Raw genomic sequence first — 22,901 nt, forward strand, 5'->3', positions numbered from 1 at the left:
TAGAAAAGGGGCTTTTCCACGTGCCGGATGAGCACATGTGGCTCCTTGCCCTGGCAGGGGCTGCCCAAGCCACTCTCGGGGTGTGCATCTCCAAGGAGGGCAAGGTTGCGCACAGGGCGCAGGTGCGGCCCCCTCGGCCCATGAGCAGCACAGCAGGGCCTCCAGGAAGCAGAGAACAGTCCAGACAGAGCCACCCGGCATCTCACGTGGAGGGAAGATGAGCAGTGATGGCTGAGACTGAGAGTCTCATAAAAGCCACGAGAAGACTGATGGCACCTGGTGTGAGCACGACGCAGCAGTGAGCTGCCAGGACCCTCCAGCCACCGGCCTGCCAGGATGACCCTGAGCCCCCGCTTCCCTACAAGCAGCAGAGCCAGGACAGCAGGTGCTGACAGCACCTGAGAGCACCCGGAGGGCCCTCGCAGCCCTGGGCCTGGCTGGTGTCTCATGTGTGGGCATGGGCAAGGCCAGGAGAACAGAGATGCAGCACTGCAATGTCCAAGGACCCAAGGAGAGTTAAGAGAACATGTGCCCCAGGGCGGGACACCCATCAGCCATGGGTGCCCTGGAGCCTCTGCTGCGAAGTCTAGACTCCAGGTGAGAGAGCGTGTGCTCTGGCCCAGCTCGGGAGCCGCTGGGGGCCCCATGCCTGGAGGGGTGGTACCAGCCCTGGTTCCTCAGGAGGCCAAAGACAAAGGCAAGAGGAACCCATGTGAGCTGCTGTCTTCACTCCTGGGGCTCTGACTTGCCTTTCAGGGCTCCCAAGGGGGCGGTGGTCCTATTAGACCTGCCTGACCACTCCCTACCTCCACCCAATGGCCACAGCTCCCGTGCCCTGGAGCGAAGCCAGGCTCCCTCCATGGTGACCCCATGAACAAGAGACATGCCCAGCAGGAAGGGGGCTCCTGCCTCCAAGACGTCACAGAGACAAACACTCAAAACGAGAAGAACAGAGGTTCGTGCTGTGGCCCCAACCCCCAGAGCCAAAATTCTGCGGTCCTGGCGGCCTCCTCAGCCGGAGATCTCAGAGCTCAGGATGCCCACATAGCCCAGAGAAGGGGCAGAAACACAGCATCTGCTTCTCACACAGACACGATGGCCCGTGCACAGGGGGCAGCCAGCACGGACACCAGCAGACAGAGCCCCGTGACAAGCAGCAGGGGCGACGTCTCCAGGCCTCAGAGCACAGGCGCCCGGGCTCACCGTCAGGGAGGACTCCGTGGACCTCCTGTCCAGTGACTTGGCTCTTCGGTGTGGAGACAGGGGGGAAGCCGAGGCGTCTGGGAGAGGAGCTTCGCTGGGGAGGTCCTGTGGCAGAGAGCAGTCCCGTCAGCACCAGCCAGTCCCCTCGTCCGCTAGAGCCGCAGGAGGGCGGGCTTCAGGGACGTGTTACGGGCAAGGAGCGGGGCTCTGCTGTCTGGTGCCTTGGCACCTCTGCCCCCGCGGACAGGACCTGCGTGGAGACAGGACCCATGCCCAGACTCCTGGTCCTGAGCCTCCCACTGCCTGCTGGGGCTTGAGCCGCTCTGGTGGACAGGGCAGCCTTTTCTTGCAGATGTACCAGCCACTCAGCTCTCCTGGTCCCCACTCTCCCTGGGCCTCAGAGGTTCACAGAAGGAAGAAGCTGGGCTCTGTGCAACAAGTAGGAGAGCCCAGAGAGAACAGGAGGAAGACAGAGGGTGGACTTAGCAGGACCCCAAGAAGTAGGGGCTCTGGAGAGGAGTTTCAGAAGCGGAATCCACCTTGGAGATTCAGCAGAGAGAAACGAGGGCTGTGGCCATGGCCAGAAAAGACAAGAAGGAAGGAGACCAGACGGCCTCAGAGAGGAAGAGAGCGGCTCTAGTCAGGACCTGGGACCCAAGGCGCATGAGAGCAGCTCTGAGCAGAGATGGATGGAATTCTGAGAGGAAAATGCAGAAGACAGGCCTCACCCTCAAGAAGTTCACTCAGGGAAGAAGGTGAGAGACGCAAGAAACGACCAGGAAACGAGCAGGAAGCTGGGCAGAAGTGCACCCACATGTGAGTGGGCTGTATGGGGGGCTATATGCTGCGGTCCCCACCGTCTGCTCTGCCCCATTATTGCCCAGAGCCCGGCCGCTCACCCGCTTCCTAGGAAACGCCCTCTTCTCGCTGCGGCCTTGTCGAGTGTCACTTGAGGCTGAGGGCCCGGTGGACAAGTTGGTCTCCATGTGCTCTGCCTTCTCTGTGTCCAGGGCCTCAAACTTCTCTATTACCTGGGACCTCCTGCAAGAGAGGGCACAAGGCCACTGAGGGGGGAGACAGGGTCCCCGGAGCCTGAGGGGACATGGTCCGGAGTCTGAGGGGCTCCTGCAGCCAGCACCCCACGCCGGCTCACCCCAGTTCCTGGGCCACCCTCGTGTGGGGTGCTGGCCACACACACCCCTCGTTCGGCCAGCTCACCTCATGCCCTCACTTCCTCTCCCACCTCCACACGGGGCAGCTCTTGGACATGGCCCTGCCCTCTGCCTCCCAGCCCCACACCGCAGACGCCGCACGTGCTGCTGTACTGACACACTTGGCCCTCACACGCCAGCGCCCCCTCTGGAGCCACAGACTGGTGGAAGGCAGCCAGCACCTTGGGCACCCCGGCCTCACCACGTGCCTCAGCAGATCGGATGCAGCCCCCACCCCAGGGCGTCCAAAATTTAGCAAGAAAAAGACCCACGAATTAACATTGTTTCTGCCAACAGTAAAAAGAATCAAAACCCAAATTAAAAACAAAGCAAGTTGATTTCGTGTGAAAGGGCGGGCGGCATCATCAGGCCATCTACGGCTGGAGACGGAGCTGAGATGGGAGCGAAGCAGGCGGAGGAGGGGCGAGTAACGTCACAGCGACACAGCAGGAGGAGTGGAGAGGGGCAAGACCTGGAAGAAAACAAGGCTGGAGAATGAATAAACAGAAAGAACTGCTGGTAAAAATCAAATATGGTAAATCAAAATCATCCCAAGAATTAAAGCAAAAACCCAAGGCGATCACTGAGGAGGGAGACTGTCCTGTCCCCACGTCATGAACATCCGCCTGGTGGATGCACCCTTGTGAGCTGCCCACATGTCCCCAGGCCAGAGGCCTGTTTCCCCTGAGACATCTCACAGGGAGGTGGCTGCCCTTGCACTGGACTAGCAGCAGAGTCGAGGGCAGCAAGTGAAGGGCCGCTGGGCCCAGTAGCCTGAAGCCTAACTTCATGAGGAAGCGGAGGGGAACCCAGAGGCCAGCTCGTCCTTGGGAAGGGACCAGCAGAAGGGGCTCTCGGGGGTCCTTCCTCAGGAAGGCGGAACTCCCTGGGACCAGCTCCCTGTGGAGCCATCTCTGCTCCCGTGGAGTCTCCTGCAGGCCAGCAGCAGCTGCAGCGGGGGAGCGAGCGAGCGAGCACAGGAAGCCAGGCGGCGTGGGAGCGCCTGGGAACCACGGGAACTCTCGCCGGTGCCTGGGCTGGCTGTGCACCGAGGTGCCTGTCCCATGTGTCCTGCTAGGTTTAGAGGACAGACCCGCTCACATGTAGAACGAGAGCTCTTTCAACCGACCTCAGGACCAGAAAGCCCCACAATGGCCTCGAGGTGCAGGGGCCAGTGAGTCAGGCCAGTTGCATGCTGCAGGCTGGGCCGGGCACGAGAGGTCAGAAGAGGGAAGAAGTGCCGCCTGCCAGGGGTCTGGGGGAGTCCACCTCAGGTGACTGTAAAGTGGGGCCTTTTCAGCTCAGGTCCCTGTAGTCCTACAGCTGGGACAGCAAAGGCATCCCGGTGAGCCTGGTCCGGACTCCCAGCCAAGGGGCAGGCGGGACCTTGGCAGCTGGGCCTGGTGTCAGCCACTAGCGGTTCAACCAGCCATCCCTCCACACTTGCTTGACACAGCTCACCATTTGAGAAACACTGGGGAGGCTCTGGGGCCAGTCCAAAGACTACTTCAGGGCCAGGACTGGTCAGGACACCCACCCTGAGGCCTCTCAGTCAGGCTTCCGGCAGCCACCCCCTGGGTATGGTGGCTGGTGTCCTGCCCATCTGGGGCTCTGTTCTGCACCACAATACAGGGATCCGGTCTAGCACCAGGAGCGGCTCAGGACCAGACAGCAGGCCTCAGACAGGACAGCAGCCAGTCAGAGGACACGAGGGCAGTGAGAAGTGATGTGACAGTGTTAGGATGCAGAGGAGAGGGCCCCAGGGGAGCCGCACCAGGCAAAAGCCCCTCCCCATGGTGGCAGAGCAGGCGAAGCAAAGCCCCAGAGGTACCATCTGTCCCGGCCATAGCCAGGAGGGAACTCCAAGCCAAGCAGGTGTGCTGAATGTTAATTCTTTGGTCCCTGCCAAACCAAGGTGTGGCTGCCTGCTTGGGGGCCTCCAGGACGCAGTGAGAAGCCCCCTTGCCCAGGCCACTGGCCGCCTACATCTAGCCAGTCCCGTCACTTACACTCAAGCGCACTAAGGACAGCCTCGGCCTGCCCTAGCTCTGCTGCCCCAGGCTGTTCCCGTGAGGATGGGCCCTGCCCCTGCACCCCGTTTCTGCCCTGCGTATGGGATGCTCACACACCTCAAGGGGTTCCTAGTAAGCTGGGCAGAGATGCTGTTTGGAGGGCGTGTCCCCCACCCCTCCAGGACTGAAGCACCTTGTTTGCGGTTCTCTTCAAGTGTATCTTCCTAGTGTTGGAGGGGATGCCTGGGAGGGCAGGGAGGTGAGAAGGAGCAGGGGAGCAAAGCAACCCGGGCTCTGCAAAGGGTCATCCAATGTCCCCACTCGCTCTAATTCTAAGCTGGATGGGGCTGGAGGACACTACACTAACAGTGGGTCTGAATCGCCTCCTTAGAAAGCAGCTTCTTTGTAAATGAATGAAAACCTCAATTTTCTCTTCCCAGAGCATGTTACAGGCTCTGGAATCATTTTGGGAGGTCTGAAACCCTGCATGGCCCACTGCACGCCAGGGTGCAAGCCCTGCTGCTGGACAGAGGCTCTGTTTACACGCGGGGCTGGAAGCTTCTACTGGAAGGGGCACTGGGGCACTCTGGTCCAGACCTGGACTTGGGAGGCTTCAGAGACAGAACCACGCTCTTTCCTCGCTCTCCACAAGTGCAGGGCCCTCCCCACCTCACACCACAGCTCTACCTGGCCTTGGCCCATCTCCAAACCCATGACAGAATGTCACAAAATGTATGAGTGTGTGAGTGCACATGTGGGTACCTGTGTAAGAGCATGCTGAGTGTGCACAGTAGGGGCTACAGGAGTGGGCAAAGTGTGTGCAAGCCCCTGGCCGTCCAGACCCCCCGGCCCTTACCTCCGCTCGTTGCCAAACAGACGGGCCACCTCTTCCCTGCCAGGGCTCCGGGCCCGAGTCCTGCGCTCCAGCCGCCTTCTCTCCACCTGGAAGGCTTCTCGGTGGCTGATCCTGATGGCCTTAGGGACGTCGGCCAGGGTGGCATACTGCCTGCTGGCTTTAAAGGCACAGGCACGCCCCAGTCTCTCTGCTCCCCACCCCCCAGCACTGCCGGAGTCCACGTGGGCAGGGGGATGGCTGGCCACATCCAAGGAGTTGAAGGAGCTGCTGCAGACGGTTCGGGCAGGGGGTTGAGGACCTGGGGGAGGAAGGGGATGGCCAGGCTCGCAGGAGGGTGGGCTGGAGTCGCTGTACCTGTTGGTGGGGGCACCCGGGCTGGGCGGGGAGAGCGGTGGGGGCAGCTGCTGCTCCTCGGCCTTCACGTCCTGCTTGGTCTTCTCCAGGGAGAAGTAGCCGCTCTCCACCCGGACTTTGCGGCCACAGTCCACGCGGTCACCACTTGTGGTGCTCTCCTCTGGAAGATGAGGGACAAGAGAGATGCACGGCCTGCTGCCACCTCTGGTTCTATGACCTTTGGAGATGGCACGCAAGTCCAAGGCCACCCCAGGGCAGAACCCTTTCCCAGGAAAGGAATGGGGCATCCTTACCTGCCTCTCCCTAACGGGTACCTCTCTACCAGACAGCCAGGGGTCCCTGAGCTCTAGTCTGGGGGCTCAGCTGGGACAGCAGGATCCCCAAGAAGGGACATCCCACCAACAACCACTTCCCACTGAACACCAGGGAGGACCCAGGGAATGTGGTTAACACTCCACACTGCACTGCAGGGGGCGTGGTTCAATTCCCTGGCTGGGGAACTGAGATCCCCGATACCACACAGTCAAGCTGGAAACCGAGTACATCATGACAGAGGAGTACATCATGAGAGGCCGTGCAGCCTCTCAATGTGTCGTTAAGAAGCAGGGAGGCACACCTGGGGGGAGCAAGGAAGGGCAAGTCCTGGCTGTGGTGGGCACCCACAGCGGGGGAGTACCGAGCGGCCTTTTGCCCAGAGCCTGAACAAGGTGCATCTTGCCTGAGTGAGCATAGTCTCAGCTGCCCATGTGTCTTTAGTGGACAGATGGAAACAGGGAAGCCGGCCTGTCATACAGAGCCCTCTAGGCCTGGACAACGGAGACCACGTGCTGCCCCGCTCTGCTCAGACAACTACAAGTCCTGGAAGGAGACGTGCGGTCATTCCAGCTGTTCCCCTGCTTCAGCCAGCACCTGGGCAGGGTGCAACAGTGGGAGAAGGACTGGACAGCCCTTGCTGCTGCTCGCAGGAGACAGTGGGCTTCAGATAACCAGGCCTTGAACACAGAGCAGCCACGGGGAGCAGAGGCTCCTTTGGACACAGAGCTCGCAACAGAGCATCCCGATTCTCATGACACCAGGCTGGGGCTCGGGAGCCACTGAAGGCTGGAGGGCCGGCAGACACTCACGGGCACCCAAGCCCCAGCACCAGCTCACCCTGTCGGGAGGCCCGTCCTAGTGCTAGGAGGTGAGGCACCAAGACATGCAGGCACGGTGGCCACCCTGGCTACCACTTACCATCTCTGCCCTCAAGCCCTGGCTCCCTCAGGGTGCTTGCCGCAGGAGGCTGGCCCTGGCTGGGACTCTGAGCTGGACTCAGGCTGCTCCCATCTGGCTGGTCCTTGGCCCTCATTTCTTCCTGCCAGAGTGTGGACTTGGTGGTGGGGACTTTCTCAGCACTGGGGATGCTGCTGCTGCTGCTGGTGACAGCCATCTTGGCCGGCCCTGGCTCCTGCAGGGGAGAGTGGTGTCCATGCAAGCCTGGGAGCACCCTGCCCAAGCCAGCACACGGGTCTGGGCTGCCCGAGTACCTGGCTACCAAGGTTAGCTGCAGTGTCAGAGGCCCAGATGCCAGAAAGCAAAGTTCAGCACAGAGACGGCCCGGCTGGGCTGGAAGCCTTCCCTCTTCTGCAGCCCCAGCCAGCACCCAAAAACCCTCTAGGCACGCAGAACGGGAGCCTGGAGCCCAGGTGGGATCCCAAGCTGGAGCTGGTGCTGCCCCAACGGACAGCATTTGTGTATGAGGTACTTAGCCAGAGCATACAGAGAACTGTAACTCCACACTGTAAGCCTGTGGCACCTGCTCATGTCCGAGGCCCAAGCCCCTGCCCACCCAGGCACTGGGATGCCTGCTCCTGACCCACTACCAGCAGGATGGCTCTGGGCACCCCCCAAAGTGAGGCACATCTTGGCGGTCCTTCCCAGAAACAGACTGCCTGCTGGGCTCTGACTAGCACCACACCTTTCTAGTCCTCACCAGCCACCCCAAAAGCTCCTACAAGGAGAGCTCACCTCAGCTGAGAGGAGGTGGCAACCCATACTCACATGGCCAATAAGAGGCAGAGTGAGGCTCTGAGCATTTGGCACCCCCAGGGGCCCCTGGGAGAGGAGAAGGGCCCAGGACGGGGGCCGCCTGTTGGGTGGGCACCTGTGTCCACAGTGAGACAGCCAGCACTTTGCCTAGTTCAGAGATTTCTCAGTTCCACAAGGGTCTCAGGCCTCCTGGGACAGATGAAGCCGGGATAGCTCTCCCGCAGACCCGGGAACGCCCACCACCCCTTCTGTCACAGCCATCAGTAGCCCTGCCTCCCTGGCTGAAGACTCCTGAGCGCTCTGAGTCACCGTGGAAGAGGTAGAGTCCTGGAAGAACGCGGCTTCTGACAGTTCCCCAAGGCTCCAACAGAACCAACTCCAACGACCCCAGGACACCAGCCCTGCGGCCCCAAGCCTGTGGTCAGCGGCGCCCTGGCTCCACACCCAGCAGCCATGCTGCCCTGAGCAGAGGTCTCTCTGGGTGCCCTGCTGTGCCCCCACAATAACCTGGGGCCCACACTCTGAGGCCAGGCATGGCTCTGCGGGGCTCAGGGTGGAGCCGTGTGAGCGTTACCTGGAGACCGTGCTTGATGAGTCCGTCCCCTCCGTGGAGGGGGGCTGGACCAAGGGACACAGAGGCTGCCAACATGGGCTGTGGAGGAAGGGCAGCACTGTGCCCGTGAGAGTAGGGCCCTGACACATGCACGCATTCCTGATGCTGGGGTGAACCCAGCATTGGGCAGGGTGCTGGTGAGGATCTCCAAGAGGAAATTCCAGGCTTGAGATGTGAGGGTCAGTGACAGGGCTTCCTAGAACCAGGCGGTGCCAGGCCTGCCTCCTGGGCCCCTGACCTTCTTAGGACTCAGCCTAGAGGAAAAGGGCCCTGGAGGCGCTAAGGTCCATGGTGAGTCTACTGTGGTAGCTGTGCTGTCCCCTGCCCGTGTGCCCAGCCTCACCCAGTCAGCAGGGGCAGAGGAACGGGGCAGGGGCTGGTTTCTGGGTAGTCACTTCTCTCCTCCAGAGCACATGGGTGGAAAGGAGACGTGGCAGGGGCGGGGCCAGGGCCACACGGCACCATGCCCATTCCCCACACTGTCACCACTGTGGTGGGGGATGCTGGCACTCACACCAATAGAGCCCTAGTGCCCGTGAGAAGCAGGGGAAAGGCCCAGGGCCCCAAGGTGTCCTCTCTGTGTGGCCAGGACCACTGCAGGCCCAGGGCTGTCAGTACAATAAAGAAGTTAGCTGAGAGGAAAGAGAAAATGGGGTAGGAAGGGATGCCCAGTCAAGGGGCTTCTGCAGCCTCCACATGCTAAGCAGGCCCCTCGTGAGCAGGTTTCCCACAGAAAGCCACCTTTTCTACCCCTGGGGCACAGGACCTGAGCAGAGGGCCAGTAAGGAAAGTTCTGACCCAGAGTGGGCATGGCAGCAGGTCCCAATGGGTAAAAAAGATGCCTGAGAAGAGGTGGCAGCTCACAGCAAATGTGTGGGCCTGAGGTGGGTCGGACCAGAGCCTGACTGGAGCCTCAATCACGGCGAGAGGCCTGGTGTTTTACACATCCCTGAAAAAGACCGAGAAGCAGGGACCAAGAGCCCAAGCGAGTGAGCAGACGGAGGAGCCAGCCTCCCACAGCTCCGCCCAAGGATGTGTGCCCCTAGCCTACACACCGGGCTGGGTAAACACGCAGCCCCTGGCCTCACCCAAGTCCCAGCTCTGGGGTCTAGGGAGATGGAGAATGGAACCCCTGGTCACACCCTGAGTGGATGACCACTCCTCTCTAGGCATCTGGGTACCAGGACGCCCTTCCTCAAATAGCCAGAACAGGAAGAGGCTCCTGGGAGCCCATGCCTGTCAGGCTCCAGCTCTACAGGTCTGGGCCAGCCTGTCTCCCCACTGCCCTGGGCTCTGCTGCAACCCAGCCCCCGGCCAAGGGGGTGTCTGCTCTCCCCCACAGCCCCATTCTCGATGTTCCTCTGGCCTGAGGAGTGCCTGCACACTCCATGGCCCCAACTCCCAGATACCTGAACGCTCTCCTTGAAGCAGGACCCTGGGCCCCCTGCCTGCCTCAGTTCCTGGAGGGCAGGGTACAGCAAAGGGACCCCCCCAGTCCCCTGTTAGTCCGACCCAAAACTCTGGGGCCATGAGAAAAAGGCTAGGTTTGGGGTCTTGGATTCTTCTCTCTATAGGGGCCCCTAAGGCAATCTCAGGTTGCTGAGGGAGCTGGCCCAGAGACCCCCAGCTCTCCTCTAGAAAGGCCACATCCCTCCTCAAGACTGACTCACAGAGACGGTCCCTGATGAAAACTCATGGATGCCAGAAACCCGCAGCCTCCGGCACAATGCTCAGGGAGCCAGAGGCTGAGCAGAGGAGGCTGGGGTCCTCCATGCCCCAGGGGCCAAGATAACCTCTGGCAAGTGGGTGATGTCCCCACTCAGAGTATGAAGTAACACTGAGGGGAGAGGGTGTTCATGGGGCTAGGGACAGCGGAGAAGATCCCCTAGTCTGGCTGGAGTGTCTCCTGCTGTGCAGCTGCCCAATTAAGAGGCAGGAGCTCTGCCCAACACTGCTTCTGAGGCATCGCTGCGGAAACACATGCAACACTAAACACTGCGATCCCACCTGGGGTTCTCTCAAAGAAGTTTTGGGGGATTTCCTGTCTGCTCTTTCCCAGCAGGAAGCTCCACTTTGCGTTTCCGTGAATGACTGTGATTGCATTTTGCCCACTTCCTGCCAGGGACACTACCTTCCAAGAGGGTGTTAGCCTGGGGTCCCCTCAGGGCGGGTGGGCAGAGAGCAGACAAGGACCGTTGGCTGAGAGCAGGCCAGGGAAGTCTGAGGGGCATGCAGGGAGGGGCACCCTGGCCAGGCACACCACCCTGTCCTGCCCAGACTGCCCCTCAGGGAAGCCCATAGGAGCCGGCAGGGACTGCTGAGCCCAGGGGTTGCCAGGTTCTCCACGGGAGTGCTATCAGGCTCTCGGGCATTTGAGACGCCAACAGGCCCCGGGTCTGCATCCTGTTCCCTCACAAGGGTGTGGAGGGGCTCAGGCAGGCAAGGCAAGTGCGTTGAGTCACAGGGCAATGTGGGGCAGAGGGTGCACATTCACAGTCTAACGACCGTTTGAATGAGTGGGGTTGGGGCGCTGACCCTCCAAGCAGTCAGATATCCAGCACAACTTAGGTTGGCCCACTGTACCCACAGTTCCACATCCATGAATTCAACCAACTGAGGACCATGCAGTCCTGCGGGATTTACTATTGAAAACAATCCACACAAAGGACTCCCAGAGTGCAAACTTGTGTAGCTCCAGGGTCACTATACTGAGCACCCAGAAGGGGCCTGGCACTTTTGCCACTACTCATAGTAATCTGAGAACTCGATTTCAACAGGCCCGTTTCATAAATCAGTCCACTGAGGCCCTGAGCCCTTCTGGTGCCCTGAGTCCCTGCAGACCAGCCAGGGAGGGAAGCCCTGGACCCGGGGGACTGCCCCAGCCACCTCCCACTCTGGCCTCATGGGAGCTGGTAGGAGCACAGAATCAAGGCTGTGCCAGTGCTTTCCATTTATGGGTCCCCTGAGAGCCCCTCACGGCCAGGCACTGCAGGACCACTCCTCCTGGCCCTCTGCCCAGCCTGCTGTCGCAGAATTGTCTGTGTGAAGGTGGAACTGAACTGAGCCTCTCCTCCCAGCATGCTCTTGGCTCCCAGCAATTGGCAGGATGGTCAGGGGAGGGATGGGCACTGTGCGGTGATGCCTCTGGGGGCAGCCTCACAGCGGGCCACCCTTTCCAAGTGGGGGTCCTGCCCTGAGGCTTGCAGAGGAGTGTGCAGACGGCAGCCCACAGACTCGGAGAAGGAAGGCGAAGACCCCTGGGGTGAGGGCTGCCTCAGCTGCCTCAGCCCTGGCATCACCCCTTCCTTCCCTTGCCCCCAATTCTAGGCTGGGTCCTGAATCCCCCAATCTCCCAGGGTGCTTTTTCTTTGCCCCAGCTCCACCGAGGGGATGCCTCACCTGTGGTGTGGGGGGCTCCACCTTTCGCTTCTTCTTCTGGTTCTGCTTGTTGGTCCTGGGATAGACTGTGAGCATCTCCAGCCATCTGGGAGACAGGAGGGTATGGCACCAGTCAGACCAGAGCTGCCACTCCAGGGCAGGAAGTGCCAGCAGCACAGCTGGGACACGGACAGGCTGACTGCTGGTCTGGTGAAGATTTGGCACTGCTTTTGTTACCAGCCTTCCTCTGGGGCTGAGACTCCACTCTAAAATCGCCCTCCTGGAGTGTGGCTGGCCAGCATAGACACGCTGCGACTGGGAAGCCCCGAGGACCACTGGGGCAAGAACCTAGGAGTCATTGCCAAACTTTCCCACAGTGGTCACTTCTGGGCACTGTGCAGCTGACCTCCCACACTCTGGAGGGCTCACCTCTGGGCCCCAGCTGCACAGTGAGGGTACCCTTGGGGGCACCTCGGGAGCACCTCTGGGGAAGGCCTAGCGGAACAGCCCAGGGACCAACACCAGGGCCCACACTGGAAGGTCTACTCTGGACCAGCAGCAGGGAAGGCAGGGAGGGGAATGGACTCAGATCTGGCTCTGCTCCCCTCAAACCAAGACCCAGGCGGCTCCTAGCCCTTAGGACTTTGGCCTCTCATCTCTGGAACCAGGGGGGCCCCTGCTTGCCTCTCTGGAGCTCTGTGGTAGCTGGGAAGGTCGGAGCAAGGGGAAGGAGAAGGTGTGGTGGGAGGAGGATGTGTGGCGCGGGGGAAGGGTAGCGCTCTCTCCACAGGGGACAGTACTGCAGGGGACGCTGGGCCAACTCTGTCCAGACACAAGGGTCTGTGTGGGCCTGTGGCCAGCCTGTGACAACAGCCTGGCGGCAATGGCTGAACTGCTGAGGGAGGCAGGGTCTGCACTGCCAGCATACTGGCTGAGGCAGCAGTGAAGACCAGCACCCCAGGCGCAAGGCAGGCAGAAGGGCTTGTCTTCAGTTCTCAGAGGTGCTCCTTTAATGTGTTTGTGTGTGGGGTGCCGCTGGAGTGGCTGTGCTGCTGGCAGCTGGGAGAGGGGTGGCATGTGGAGTGCACCCTTCCAGCAGTGGAGCTGAGGCCCAGTCAGGTGAGAGCGGGGGTTCTCGGCCTTAGAGCGAGCAAGCGAGTGCCCTGCATAAGGAGATCTGAGCACAGGCTCTGCTCCCAGAGCCCCAAAGCCAGGAGGAGATGACGGCTCACTCTGCACAGGAGCAGACGAGCAGGCTCCAAGGGCTCACCCATGTACCCTTAGGAGTTCGAGTGCTTGTGGGTTAACAGACTTGCTTTCTAGCCTGCCAAAGGGAACAAATTTCCTTTGCAAAGTTCACAATAAGGACCCTGCCTGCAGAGGGCCCCTCTCCAGGCTCTACCTGGGAGAGTAAAAGAGACAGCTTGCGAAGTCACGTCATCCTCCAGGGCCTGGGAACAGCGCTGTGGCAGGCATGTGCAAAGCAGTCAGGGAGTCCTGAGCCGGTGAACACTGGTCCTGTCGCTCTTGACTAGTAACACTACCAAGCTGAGCAAACCTGTGTGCCTCACATGATAGGGCCTTGAGGGGAAAGGAGAGAAGACCTGCACCACCGCCACACAGCTGACTGGACAGAGCTCCTGAAGCCCCTGCCAAGTGCCAGATGGAGGTCCCATCAGAGGCCAGACCATGTGGTGCTGACCTGGGCCCCAGCTCCCATACTCCTAGTGCCCTGGGACCTCAGACACCCTTCCTTTCCAACGTCACCCAGGCCCCTCCCAACTCGGGGGTGTGTGTCTGTGTGTGTGATGCCTAGATCTCCTTGAGGAGTCTGGTTGGGCAGTGGAACCTCAGCCAAGAGTGTCTGCCAGACAGGCCATGGCAGCAGGTGTGAACCAGGACCCACGACTGGCTCTGCTGCCCCCTGTGCCTGGGGAGATCAGGTTCCCTTCACCTCTGGCCTTCCGTCTCCAGCTGCAGAACCACTGACCCTGAGGGTCCCACTGAGTGGGGAATGGCAAACCACGTCAGCATTCTTGCCGTGAGAACCGCATGAACAGTATGAAAAGGCAAAAAGATATGACAACGAAAGATGAATTCCCCAGGTCAGAAGGTGCCAAATATGCTACTGGAGAAGAGGAGAGAAATAGCTCCAGAAGGAATGAAAAGGCTACGCCAAAGCGGAAACAGCACCCAGTTGTGGATGTGTCTGGTGGTGAAAGTAAAGTCCGATGCTTAAAGAACAATACTGTGTAGGAACCTAGAATGTTAGGTCCATGAATCAAGGTAAATTGGAAGTGGTCAAACAGGAGATGGCAAGAGTGAACACTGACATCTTAGGAATCAGTGAACTAAAATGGACAGCAATGGGCAAATTTACTTCAGATGACCATTATATCTATTACTGTGGGCAAGAATCCCTTAGAAGAAAAGGACTAGCCTTCAGAGTCAACAAGAGAGTCTGAAATGCAGTATGTTGGTGCAATCTCAAAAATGACAGAATGATCTTGATTCATTTCCAAGGCAAACCATTCAACATCTCATAGTAATCCAAGTATATGCCCCAACCAGTAATGCTGAAGAAGCTGATGTTGAACAGTTATATGAAGACCCAGAAGATCTTCTAGAACTAACACCAAAAAAAGATGTCCTTTTCATCATAGGGGACTGGAATGCAAAAGTATGAAATCAAAAGACACCTGGAGTAAAAGCCAAGTTTGACTTTGGAGTACAAAATGAAGCAGGACAAAGGCTAACAGAGTTTTGCCAAGAGAACGCACTGGTCATAGCAAACACCTTCTTCCAATAACACACAAGACAACTCTATGCATGGACATCATCAGATGGTCAACACCGAAATCAGACTGATTATATTCTTTGCAGACAAAGATGGAAAAGCTCTATACAGTCAGCAAAAACAAGACCAGGAGCTGACTGTGGCTCAGATCATGAACTCCCTATTGCAAAATTTAGACTTAAATTGAACAAAGTAGGGAAAACCTACAAAGTAGGAAAAACTACACCATACAGGTATCACCTAAATCAAATGCCTTATGATTATACAGTGTGACAAACAGATTCACGGGATTAGATCGGATAGACAGTGTGTCTGAGGAACTATGGACAGAGGTTCGTAACACTGTAGTGATCAAAACCATCTCCAAGAAAAAGAAATGCAAAAAGGGAAAATGGTTCTCTGAGGAGGGCTTAAAAATAGCCAAGAAAAGAAGAGAAGTGAAAGGCAAAGAAGAAAAGGAAAAATATACCCATCTGAATGCAGAGTTCCAAACAATAGCAAGGAGAGAGAAGAAAGCCTTCCTAAGTGAACAATGCAAAGAAAATAGAGGAAAACAACAGAATGGGAAAGACTAGAGACTTCTTCAAAAAAAATCAGATACCAAGGGAACATTTCATGCAAAGATAAGCACAATAAATGACAAAAATGGAATGAATCTAACAGAAACAGAAGGTATTAAGAAAAGGTGGCAAGAATACACAGAAAAGTCAAAGTGTTAGTCACTTGGTCATGTCCAACTCTTTCAGACTCCATGAATTGTAGCCCGCCAGGCTCCACTGTCCATGGACTTCTCCAGGCAAGAATACTGGAGTGGGTTGCTCCAGATCCTCCTCCAGGGGATCTTCCTAACCCAGGGATTGAACCCATGTCTCTTATGTCTCCTGCATTGGCAAGCATGTTCTTTACCACGGGCACCACCTGGGAAGCCAAGAATACACAGAAGAACTATTACAAAAAAGATCTTATTGACCCAGATAACCACAGCGTGTGATCACTCACCTAGAGCCAGACATCCTGGAGTGTGAAGTCAAGTGGACCTTAGGAAGTATCACTATGAACAAAGCTAGTGGAGGTGATGGGATTCCAGCTGAACTATTTCAAATCCTAAAAGATGATGCAGTCAAACTGCTGCACTCAATATGCCAACAAATTTGGAAAACTCAGCAGTGGCCACAGGACTGGGAAAGGTCAGTTTTCATCCCAATACCAAAGATAGGCAATGCCAAAGAATGTTCAAACTACTGCACAATTGCACTCATTTCACATGCTAGCAAGGTCATGCTCAAAATTCTTCAAGCTAGGCTTTAACAGTATGTGAACCAAAAAATTCCAGATGTACAAGCTGGATTTAGAAAAGGCAGAGGAACCAGAGATCAAATTACCAACATCCGTTGGATCACAAAAAAGGCAAGAGAGTTCCAGAAGAACATCTACTTCTGCTTTCCTGACTTCACTAAAGCCTTTGTCTGTGTGGATCACAACAAACTGTGGAATAGTCTTAATGAGATGAGAATCCCAGACCACATTACCTATCTCCTGAGAAACCTGTATGCAGGACAAGAAGCAACAGTTCGAACTGGACATGGTACAAGACTGGTTCCAAATCGGGAAAGGAGTGTGTCAAGGCTATATATTGTCACCCTGCTTATTTAACTTATATGCAGAGTACATCATGTGAAATGCCACACTGGATGAAGCATAAGCTGGAATTAAGATTGCCGGGAGAAATATCAACAATCTCAGATATGCAGGTGACACCACCCTTATGGCAGAAAGCGAAGAGGAACTAAAGAGCCTCTGGAGGAAGGTGAAAGAGTGAAAACGCTGGCTTAAAACAACATTCAAAACACTAAGATCAGGGCATCTGGTCCCATCACTTCATGGCAAATAGACAGGGGAACAATGGAAACAGTGACAGACTTTATTTTCTTTGGCTCCAAAATCCCTGAGGACAATGACTGCAGACCATGGGGTCTAAAGAGTCGGACATGACTGAGAGACTGAATAACAACGAAAATGCTTTACGCTCTTAAAATCCATAACATTCTAAGAGGAGGATTAAGGAGAGGCAGTGAAACTGGTCCTCCTGTCTGCCCCTGGTGTTAGAAACGAAATCCTGCCTTTCCCCATGGGAGGATGACTAGCAGGGAGTTGGCACCCCAGGAAGAAGCCACCCACCCCTCAGCAGCATGGGCCTGGCCCCCGCTCCACACCCACCTTAGTGAAAACAAGATCTCACTTCCTCCCACGGCCGCCTTGGCCAGCTGCAGCTGATAGGGCCCCAAAGCCCAGCCCATCACTCAGCCACCTCCGTTTCACGAACGCAAGGTGCCTGACGTCCTAATTCCTTCTCCTCCTTGTGCAGTAATCAGCCCGGCCCCTCAACCCCGAGAGTTCATTTTTTCCTGTGCACCTTAGAGAATGACAAGTTTCTCCATGACCCAGTGCCCGAGCTCCTGGCTGGGCCAGGGGCACCTGCTCGCCGTCACGCACCATGTCACTTACCTGTGCGGCTGCGTGCACGGAAGAGCAGGGCCCCCAGGATGCAGAGGTGACAGAGCTCAGAGCATGGAGCTCAGCCCCCTGCGCTGGCGACTGCCTGGAAATCTGGGTCCCTCTACTTTCCAGGGCTTCTCCCAGCCTCCACCCAGGGCATGCTGGGCGTGGGGGGTGGAGTAGCCCAGAACTCTGTTCTGTCCATGCAGACAAGAAAAGCAGTGCGTGTGGTCACCCTGTGGTGACTCCTGAGTGCAGACACGGGGGTCATGAGGGAGATATGGCCTCTATTCCAGGGCTGACCGCTGGCTGAAGAGAACACATTTGGGCAAACCCCAGCCTTCATAAGCGCCAGCTGACACAGCCACACGCCTCACTGGGGAAGGCTTCCTGGGGGCTTCACAGCTTGGAGGATGGAAGGGAGGGCAGGGGAGAGGCAGCAGGAGACGTGCGTGACAAACAGCTCAGCACTGCAGTGCGTGGGGCTGTGGATAGGGGGCTGGGAAGGGCCCCAGGGCCTTTCAAGCAGGAGGGGGTGAGGCTGGATGAGCTCTAGAGACCGAGCCCCTCGTGGCTGAGTGAGAGGAGGCCAGAGTGAAGTGAGGATGGAACAGAAGACCAGAGAGAGGCCTGGAAGATGCGCTGACACCAGGAGAGGGAGGCGGCAGGGGCAGCTGGGCAACTGTGGGCGGGGATGAAGCAAAGGTGGGTGGAGAGAGGGACTCAGCAGACACAAGGTGCAGACAGTTCGAGGACCCCTGGCAGGTGGGGCACGTCATCTCAACACACATGTAGCAAACTCACCCACTGATGATCTCCTTGGTCTCAGCCCGGATGAAGTGCTCCTTCTCAGGGGTCAGAATGCACAGGGAGAACTTCTGGCCTGTCCGGCCCTCCCCATCCACCACGTCTGTGCACTGGTTCATGTTGATGGTGCCCTGTGGGAGGGTTGTGGGCTGCAAGAGGAAGACATGGCAGGAGTCACCCTGGGGGCAGAGGGAACGTCCCTGTCTCCCCAGGTCCTTCTGGACCCTCCTGGCTTCTCCACCATCACTGGGGCCTCACAGCTGTGCAGAGCCCCCTGCCACGCAGAGCAGGGGGGTGGGCTGCCTCAGTCTGGCCCTCACAGCCCCACACCCCCCTGACCCACCCTGGAAGGGAGCAGTGACAGGTCTGCTCTTCTCAGAGGACAACCAGCTGCATGTTCCTTCCCACTACAGAAGAACAGCCCACGAGTGCTGGGGGCGGGCGGGGGCTGTCTGTTGGGGGAACAGGCAGCAGATGCCTCTTGAGGACAGCTGGGGTGACGGAGGCAGCCAGGAGCCTGGTCACAGAGGGTGCCTGATCCAGAAAGCAGTGAGAAAAGCTACAGGAGGTAGTTTTGAAATTGCAAGGCTATTTTTAAAGGCTAGGAGGGGCCAGAGAGAAGCACACCTTGAAGACAGACATGGGGCAGGCAGACCAGAGCCTCGCACCTGGGGTTGTCAGAGGCGGGCCTCCTTCAGGGCTGCCGGGGCAGGGCTGGGACAAATTATAGCACTTCCCCCCTTTTCTCAGTCAAAGCTTCGAGACACTGACATTAGGGAGAGAAATCCAAAAACAAGATACTGAGTGGATGAGTGAGGACCCTCCTGGAACGCAAGGAGGCTTTGGGGAAGGAGGCAGGGGGCTTTGGTGGCCACCACACCAGGTGCGAAGACTCCATGAAGGGAGGGGAGACCAAGCTCCAACTCCCACCCTACCTCCACCTCCACAAGGAGCCTGTCCCAAGGGCCCAGCACTTCCAGGCTGATCCTGGAGAAGCAGCAGGGGTAGAAAAGGCCCACAGTGGTGGCTGGGCTCCCTTCCTCCCACCAGCCAGTCCCCTGCTGCAACACAGAGGAAGGGGACCTGGTCTGAAGATGAGACGCCGAGCTCTGCTGACCCACTGCCAGCCAACTCCCTTTTTGTCCCCTGAGGCCCCACCCAGGAGCCAGACCCCAGAGGTGGTGGCTTTCCAGAGTCCTCGCCCTGACACAGTCGCCAGCTCGCTGGGTCAGTGCAGGGCAGGGAATAAGTTCCCCACTCCAAGAAGCCTTTCCGTGGGGGCCTCTGGGACCCGCCCATCCTCCTGGGGCCCAGCTCAAGATGGAGGCGGCAGGGCAGGAGGGCAGCCATGCCCCCACAGAAGAGCATACACTCTCACTGCGTCTTCAGTGCGTCCTATCTCAGAAGTGCCCCCAGGTGGGCATGAGAGAGGGGGACACACCCACGCCAAGCTGAGAGCTTCCCGAGTGAAGTAAAACCTTGTAGTACCTCTCCTGGAGGCTTCCAGCCTGCCCTTAAGCTGGAGAAGGGAGCCTGGTGGGTGGTCCTCAACCAAGTAGCTGATGAGGGAGGTGGCCCAGGTCCCCCACCTGCCTCGGGATAAGCGCTGTCTTCCCACCTTCTTCCTGCCTCAGCTCCAGGCCCTGCTTCCTTCCCCCACATCATGCCAGTGCCTAGCAGAACCCTCCCTGGGTGGTGGCCTCTGCCCTCTCCAAAGGCAGACCCCCTCAGGCAGGACACTTGATCCCCACTGGCCCCGACAAAACACACGGCCTCTCTGAGGCGGGGCCGCAGGAAGGACCAGGGCGCCGGGTGGAGCGTGGCACCAGCACTAGAGCAGGCAGGCCCGGTGCTCTGCTCTGCTGTCCTCCCTTGTCCCTCATGCTGCCGGGGCAGGTGCCCGGCCCTGCTGAGTCACCCTGCGTCACACACACAACACACACAGGTAAGTTCTGCGGGGGCCATAAAGTACGTCATCACAAGTTCTAGCGTTTCCTCCTCACTGGACCACCCAGAGGGCCCCGGGCGACACGTGCTCCTCTTCAGAGGCCACTGCTCCAGGGCTCGGGGCTGGAGCTGCACCCTGGTGCCTCTGCACAGCGAGTGTTCACCTGGTGAGGCTCCCTGCTGGCCCCACAGCTCCATGTGGTCACGGGACTCAGGCACCAACTGTACCCTGAGGCTTTCGGCAACCTCTCCATGATAAGAAGGTGGTACCTCCTCCACAAAGTTTGCAGAAGGGCCATGAAAGGCAGAGACATGACAGGTGAGGGCTGAAGGGCACAAGCGTCTCTCTACCACCTCTAAGCCAGGATCACCCAGTTATAGTCTCTCTCATCCTTCCTTAAATATGACCTCCCATGAGGCAGGCGTGACCTCATCCTGTCACACACAAGAGACAGGAAACCTGGGAAACCTGTCCAGGTTCACAGGGGCCAGCCCTTCTGGTCTCAACAGCGCCCCCCCCCACCCCTGCCCGGGAAGAAGCAGCACAGGAGCACCCACATGGGCCCTTCCCTGCTAAACTTCAACGTGCCTCCCATACAGTATAGACTGTAACCCACTACAACACTATGGGTCAGTGGCTCAAGCTGTCCTGGCCTTGACCACGTGGCCTACCAGCATGCACACATCCCACCATTTGCAGGGCAAGGTGCCCCAGGCTCAGCTTGTATGTACCTACCCTGATCCTAGAATGGGCCATTTCTCCAAGGATCCCTGGTTCCTTTCACTGGAGAACAGAATTAGAAATCAATACTGAGGAACTAGGTATGCTCATTGCTTTTGGGGTGTTGCTGCCTCCAGGCCTTCTCAGATGACGGACAAGGAAACAAACACAGGTGCGTATAACCTGTGCAGTCACGTCTGCATTCACCTTCCCCTCCCCGCCCCGCCCCCCCACCTATTACTATCTATCAATTGCGGGATCTGTCTCTCCTGTGCGTCTCTGAAGCTAAACACACTGGTGTCCTCCACTTGAATCCAGGGCCATGTGCATCATTCCAGCCTCTCCCTCTGCTTGCCTGGGCCCTAACACACCCAAGTGGCCCAGACTGTGAACCAGTGCTCCACGGGCAACTTTACCACCGCGCACAAGGCACCCAGCATGATCCCTTCTCCTTCAGTTGTACAGACTCCACTCACATCCAAGGGCACATACCACCTTACACACTCCCACCTGGACTCTGCACGGAAGTCCTGGAGAAGAACGCATCACAGCTCCTTGTATATCTGAGAGCCCTCTGGCTCTCAGATACTAGTTCTACACTTCCTGCCTCCAGCACGAGTTTCGGAGCCCTCTCTTCCAGGGCATGCTGGCTAAAGAGGGAGGGAGGAAGGACACAGAGGGGAAAGGCCAGGGGCTCAAGGCACCTGCTAGCAGAAGCCATTCTTCCAGCCGAGACGGAGAACAGGGCTGCTCACAGAGGGCGGGGGCGGGGGGCACCGGCACACAGGCAGCAGGGCCTGCTGTGGAGATGCACACCCCAGCTCTGGTCTGCAGGGTGCCATGCCCGGAAGGAAGGCAGTGCTCGTCTCCTGCCCAGCGGCTCCAGGCAGACTGGGAGAGAACACACTGTCGTCTGCTATGGGTGGGCTGGAAGCCACGCAGCTTCTGGGACCATGGCACTCAGCAAGCCCTCCTGCAGGGCCCCCTGCTCACCCTGGTGCTGAAAGACCCCAATACTGAGGTCTGAAGCAGCCAGAAGAGACTCTTGGGGACCAGGAACAACCAGAGAGGCTGGAGAGAAGGCAAGAGGTCCTAAACTGTAAGGTCTGAGTGCTTAACGCAGTGGTTTTCAACTTTTGCTGAATGATGGAATGACCTGGAAAGATAACTAAATGCAGGTTCCATGCCCAGATTTAAACTGTCTGGGAGTGGGGCTTGGGCATCAGAATTACCAAAAAGCCCCTTCATGCTTCTAACACCGAGGCTGGGAACAACTGCCTGGAGGGGAGATGGGTCTGCTCACTGCCACAGCAGGCCCAGCACCGCGGGCTGGCTGGCCCAGGCCCTGGCCAGCTGCACTAGGTCACTAGGCAGCTTGTGGCTGGGCCAAAGAGGACCTGATGAAAGCATAACAGAGGGGAGAGGAGAGACAAAACACAGCTGTTGCGGGCCCACTGAGGGTGAGGGCCAGCGGGGTTCACAAGAGAGGGGGCACTACTGGAGAGGTGGTATCATCAGGCCCCAGCACCCCAGGCTCGGGTTAGCACCCCCAAGGTCCTGCCAGCCACAGTGAGAAAGAAAACAAAACCTCAGGCAGCCTGAGGGGAGGAGGAGGGACACGGGTCTTCTCCTCGGGTGACTCTGTGAGGCCCTCGACCAACTGGGAAGGTGAAGACCACGCCAGGAAACCCTATCACCCACGGGAAGGTGAGGGCCATGGCGGGGCTGCCACACTTCCTGTGATGAGAAGACAGTCCCTGCCCCCAGCGGGGCCCAGGTGACCGCACACAGGCACAGGCTGCCGCCTCCACCGCCCCGGCCCTAAGCGCCAGGTCTAGCTCCTCCAGCTCCTACCCAGCATGAGCGTCCGGCTGGAACACAGAATGGGGGGAGCTTGTTGCTACACAGAGCATGCAGGCAGGTCACATGAGCACACACACACCCCCCCTCCTGTCAACCATGCCGTTGAGCCTTGAAACCAAGTGGGGCTGGTGCTACTACTGAATATGGCTAGGCAGGACCCACACAAGGTGGGTGCCCAAAAGACTTCAAATAGCCTTTTTATGGAGAAATTCTCTGATTTATTCCAAGAATCCACATAATTGAGAAACTCTGCTCTGAGCTCACACCAATTCAGAAGTCACTGGGCCTCCCCTGCTGTCCAGGTTTTAGAACACAGGGGAGCAGAGCAGTAACAAAAGTGTCCGGCAGGGGACTCCCAGCCTGGACACAGGCCAGGCACGGCCATGGCCCCCCAGACCTCCCCATGCCCCTCAGGGACCCCAGGCTCCAGGGACACTCAGGTGCCCATAGGCATCCACCTGCAGCAAGAGTGCGGGTCCAGGGCACACATGCTGTGAGCCCGGGGCTGACATCCCCAACCTGTCTCAGGACAGGCCTGTGCCCAAATGCCATGGTGCTGAGCAAAGCATCCGGCCCTCCCGTCTCTGACCCACAAAACCAGGCTGCAGGGCTGAA

The 22,901-nt window shown here is 58.1% G+C and overlaps 1 protein-coding gene across 10 annotated transcripts in view; it reads right to left on the bottom strand.

Moving 5' to 3' along the window:
- The window catches only part of LOC122694827 (myosin phosphatase Rho interacting protein), a 94,904-nt gene that overhangs the window by 26,693 nt on the left and 45,310 nt on the right, over positions 1 to 22,901 (bottom strand). For 3 of the 10 annotated variants that reach the window (XM_043904082.1, XM_043904084.1, XM_043904086.1), the window contains exons 4-10: positions 17,753 to 17,904; positions 11,677 to 11,761; positions 6,870 to 7,083; positions 5,637 to 5,796; positions 5,283 to 5,549; positions 2,103 to 2,244; positions 1,204 to 1,308 (exon numbers count right to left, since the gene is read on the bottom strand). In XM_043904082.1, the coding sequence (XP_043760017.1) occupies positions 1,204 to 1,308; positions 2,103 to 2,244; positions 5,283 to 5,549; positions 5,637 to 5,796; positions 6,870 to 7,083; positions 11,677 to 11,761; positions 17,753 to 17,904 (1,125 nt within the window). Of the gene's footprint in view, positions 1 to 1,203; positions 1,309 to 2,102; positions 2,245 to 5,282; positions 5,797 to 6,869; positions 7,084 to 11,676; positions 11,762 to 17,752; positions 17,905 to 22,901 lie in introns of those variants that run through there. The other 7 variants (XM_043904088.1, XM_043904090.1, XM_043904091.1 and 4 more) reach the window with 5 other exon arrangements.

Source organism: Cervus elaphus, chromosome 5 (assembly GCF_910594005.1).
Source record: "Cervus elaphus chromosome 5, mCerEla1.1, whole genome shotgun sequence".
Taxonomy (NCBI): Eukaryota; Metazoa; Chordata; class Mammalia; order Artiodactyla; family Cervidae; genus Cervus; species Cervus elaphus.